Source organism: Akebia trifoliata, unplaced genomic scaffold (genome assembly GCF_017979445.1).
Source record: "Akebia trifoliata isolate Shusen 1 unplaced genomic scaffold, ASM1797944v1 Contig00519, whole genome shotgun sequence".
Classification (NCBI taxonomy): Eukaryota; Viridiplantae; Streptophyta; class Magnoliopsida; order Ranunculales; family Lardizabalaceae; genus Akebia; species Akebia trifoliata.
In genome coordinates, this window is record NW_028237059.1 from 31,793 (window position 1) to 36,815 (window position 5,023).

General features: G+C 33.7%; 1 protein-coding gene across 1 annotated transcript; it reads right to left on the reverse strand.

The window, feature by feature from the left end:
* Positions 1–329: 329 nt before the first annotated feature.
* Positions 330–1,622, reverse strand: LOC147381392 (uncharacterized protein At3g17950-like). Its single transcript, XM_086430479.1, has 2 exons — positions 1,471–1,622; positions 330–1,383 (listed from the first exon to the last, which is right to left on the reverse strand). The coding sequence occupies exons 1-2, from the start codon at positions 1,549–1,551 to the stop codon at positions 859–861; spliced, it is 606 nt and encodes a 201-aa protein (XP_086286605.1). The 5' UTR covers positions 1,552–1,622; the 3' UTR covers positions 330–858.
* Positions 1,623–5,023: the final 3,401 nt, after the last annotated feature.

A 5,023-nucleotide genomic window follows, 5' to 3' on the forward strand; every position in this document is an offset into this window, starting at 1 on the left:
GAGGTAATGTAATTTTTATATCCAACCCCAAGGGGGTGGCTCAATGGTAAATTTAAGTAAAAGCTTCATTTGATAAAAAGTACTCTCCTTTTACCCTGTTTCACTCAAATTTGAATTTTGAGGATGGATATGAGTTAAGGCTGAAGATGGTCTTAGACCTACCAATTGGGGGGGGGGGGGGGGGGGGGGGGAAGAAGAAATAGCTGCTATTGGCACTCTAATTTTTACTTATTACACCCAATTCATTAAATAATTTATCACATACCAATTAAAGATTAAAACACACTCTTCAAACAATACAAAACTCTCCTCAAATTATAATCTCAACATTACAAAACATTCAAACGATTTCAATAGTTGTTTACGATTATGATTAAGCTCAAAAAGAAAGTAATAATAACTTCTATTGGCACCCCAACTTTTTCGTATTCTCTACCATTCACTTATTATCTTTGTTTTGAATTGAGGTGTAATAAGTAAAAGTAGTGGTGCTAATAGCATCTCTCTATTAGAAAAAAAAAAAAACAACTATGGTCGCTTATTTGACTTTTGTAAAGAGAAGATGCCTCACGAGATTGGTTGGTTCAAAAAGTTTGAATTTCTTTAATTAATTAATAAAAGAGAAACCCTTTCCTTGCTAAGATAGTCAGGAAAAAGGGCTTCACTAAGCCTCATCCACCGTCAAAAAAGACTTCGAATTTAATGACGTGTTTACGAATCTCGAGGCCTTTTGACGTGGATAAGGCTTAGTAAGGCCTTTTCTTTTTTTTCTCACTTAGTAAGGCTAGTCGGACTCTTAATAAAACATCATTCTCCTTTTCAATTAAAAGAAAAAAATATTTTTATAAGAAAAAAAAACTAATTTCCTCCACCACCGCTACAGATCCCAGTTAGCAAGACTGGAAATCTACACAAACCCCCATCATCATCAGTTGCGCCCAACTCCGTCTCAGTCGGAGGAAGTACTCGTCCATCAGCAAACAACAGCCGTCCATTTCCATTCCCATTCCCATTCCCATTCCCATTCCCACTTGGATGCACCATACCTTCAAGCTCCGCAGCTGCACTGTAAAATACCCCATCCCCAAATCTCCTCTCAACCTCGAGATACTCACCCAACGATGCAGGCATGGTCACATCGTCTCTACAAAGCTTCCACCACCTCCGTCGCCTATCCGCGGCCGCACCAACCACCACAACCTTCTTCCTCGCCTTCTGGTTTTTCCTTCCACCACCGTTAACGTTAACGGCGCCACCATTACTAACACTGGTAACGGCGTTCGTTTCTCGTTGAGATGGAACCCTAAATGATATTTGTGGGAAGGTAACTCCCATTAGTGTCCCTAAAGTCGTGCTTCTGTCATGGAAAAATGATCCAGTCGACTGTAATAAAAAGAAAATCAAATCAAATCAATTTGAAATAAAAAATTAAAATAAAAAAAAATGACATTTTTTTAAGGGGATTCTTACCTCTGTATCAAGATCTGAGGAAGATATTGATGAATTAGTTGGAGATGAAGGTGGAATCAAATCGTTTCCTTGATCTAACATTGCTTCTTTGTCTCAGAGAGAGAGAGAGAGAGAGAGATGATTTGCAATTGGTGAGAGAGACCTGGGAAGATATGGAGAAATACTGATGGATCAGATTCTGTTCTTTAAAGATTGAAGTTGACTGTTTTACCCCTATAACTTTTATTTTTTACAAGTAAAACCACGAGTAAGTTTCCCCTACTTAAAAGGGCTACTTAGCTATCCAACTCCCCATTTCATTAACGCACCACATGGCATATTCTTCCAATGAAGATTTAGATTATTCTTTGAATCAACTAGACAAGAACATCAGTGTGATTGTTTATGTGTAACCGTTGGATTTAGCATTTTATAACAAAAAATTATAATTAGTTGATCCGAAGGTTGCAATCCATCGTGGTGTCTTTCCCATAGTCACAAAGTGTAATTATTTAGTGGAGATTCAATTCAATTAATTCAAATAAATTCGTGATAAGGGTATTCTAAAAATTTAGACAATTTAAATCTAACCTTTTTACTAATCATGTCAAAATCTTAAATCCAAATCCGACTTATTTATTAAACAGGTAACTTGACTCGGCCCATATAATTCGTCTAGTAAATATGTTGAGTTGTGTCATGTTCACGTTGACGCCCATAACCTGTGAAGACGACTTAGTTACAATCCAATATGAACATGATTACAACCAAACACATCTCTATCAACTTATTATTAATATAAATTAAGTATGGGTATTTTAGGAACATCCCCTCTTAAATTTATGATATTAGGTTTAACCCATTGCAAAATGCAAGATTAGATTTACCCCCTTGACTATAAGTCAACCTTGGATTTTCTTGATGACTTAACAGTAAAATTTTGATTTTTTTTTTTTTTACTTTTGTATTTGAAAAGCATTTTGAAAAAAAATCAAAATTTCCCCCTTTAATTATCAAGAAAATGCAATGAATTACGATCAAGAAGGGTAAATCTAATCTTAGGTTTTACAAGGGTATAAATCTAAAATCACCATTTTAACATGAGGATATTAATTTCTAAAATACCCAGTAAGTACTATAGAACTTATCAAGTTCCACCATAAAAAATTAAAAAAAAATACTACAACCATTAATAAGATATATAAGAGTTGAGTTGTACTGGATCAACACGACACGATAATGACACCAAAATTAAATGTGCAAAAATGGGTTGATGCCCCTAATTTTGAATGTGACCCATTTAATAATCAAGTTAGTTGAATCGACACAATTCCAATCTGAACACGATTAGCTTAACTTAAACTGACAACTTTGTGTCATTTTCGAGTCACAGGTCGTCTAAAGATTTGCCACCCTTAGGTGCCCATTCCAAAATTTAAAGAAAACTACCCGTTTACATAACAGGTGGCCCTAAAATCAAATCCAACTTACTTTTATTAATTCTTAATCTTAATAAACTTATTTTTATAAAATAAAAAAGTACTTAATTAAAAAATAATTGTTTGCAACTTCAGTTAGGAATACGTGTTGAGTAAGTGAGAATTTAGGTTCTTCTTAAATATATGGATTATTTAATTTTTATTTTACTAAAAAAACATTTTTTTAATTTTTTTTTATATTTTTTAAGTTGGCCACGTGTCACATAAAGAAGACAGTTTCTTTATCATTTTGAATCTGGCAAGCTGTTTCAAAGCTTTGTCCGAAGTTTTATGCTTGCAAAATGATCCAAAAATTTGCCACGTGGTTGCCAATGAGACAACGAGTAGCTGGCCTGCTTTTAAGCCTTGGCTTATTCGGAAAAGTTCCATCGGTATCCGAGTTGGTTTTCAATATAAACCGGGTCCGGTCCAGACTTGGTTCAGACCGGTTAAACTTTTCGAAAAAGAGTCGAAGATCTGTAGTTTAGACTTATGGAATGAAAAGTGAACTCATATGTTGCCACACAATCCCAATCCTATCTACATGTGATCCTCGGGATAAAATGTATATCTCGATAATACATTACGAATATTTAAGATATATCTTAACTGTTTGATCTCTCATATACATAATTGAGCTTGTGTGTGAATATATGAGTTCGCCTTCATTAGTCTACCAATCCCAATCTTTTGAAAAGAATCCAACTAATGATAAACTGACTCGTAAAAATTGACGCTCTTGATGTGACAGTGTACAAAACCATTGATATTTTTCTTTGACGTGTTGAATGGTTTGATTTGATTTCCTTGTTTTCTGTATATTTAAATAATTTTAAGATATTATAAGTTATTACCTATGCCCTACTAATATAAACTGAGATTTTAGATAATTAAATTTATAAATGAAAAAATTAAGTGAAAAAAAAATCAATTTGAACTGGTTTGAAAAGGATTGACTCTGACGGTTTAAACAAAATTCAACACTTGCCCATTCGATAGCATTAATTGATTCTTGAAATTATACCTAGAGTTCACGATTGGCAACGGACCAGATAATATCCACCTATCCGATTCATTCTACCCGAATTATTCGGGCACAAATACATTTTTTATCCTATTAAGAATTGGACAAAATTATTTGTAATTATTTTATCCAAATTAAGTACATTTTGGACTTAGATATCCCCTTGAAATTTTGGTGTGAGTCAGATACGGATATCCTTTAAAATGTTGGATAAATCATCGATATAGATATTCTTGAGATGAAATCAAATATCGATAGAGATATATATACTTCACCCAAGCTAAAAAATTAGGTTAAGTCGAGCTAACAATTTCCCTATTAATAAAAGGTTAGGAGTTCTAATGCATGATGAGCCATGGGATCCATAAAAATGAAAATTAATTAATTGAAAAAGATTATGAACATTAGGCGCATAGCAAAAATGTATGCTACCAAGCACAAAGAGAGTCCTAGTTTATGTAACCATGGTTTTAAAACTCAGTTTCCCGTCTCATCTCGCCCAGGCTGGATACCAAATCGTCTCAGACTAGTTTTCCGATATGTTTGAGACGTCTTATTCAAAAAATCAAAAAATTGAGTTAAGGTATTCAATCTCGGTCAAAAAAGTGACTTGTGAGTTGGTCTCATTCAACTTTGATACTGAATTAACTCGGACGATATGTCTTGGTCTCGGACGAGTTTTAAAACCATGAATGTAACACACTTGTGAGTAAAATGATGAAATTGCCCTTTAAAACATGGTCTGGTCCTGTTGTTCCAAGAGAAAGCTTCATGATGCTATTCCCTCTCAAGTCTTAAAGGAAAGTTCTTTGTCAGTCTTATTTTCTCCTCTTTGTAGGGCTTTCTGCACATAGTATTATTGGGTACAGAACATGCTCTTTGACAATGTTGGGAAGAAAGAGCTTCAGTTTCAAGCATTTTTTTAATGCTTCTACATAGATTTAAAGTTTTGTGTTATTTCAAAATGTTTTAATGAAATATTTTGAAAAAAAATTGATCCAAAATACTAAATGTTCAAGAAATATTTAAGAATTTTGATATCTTTTCATGATCGAAACATTGCTTTGAGATA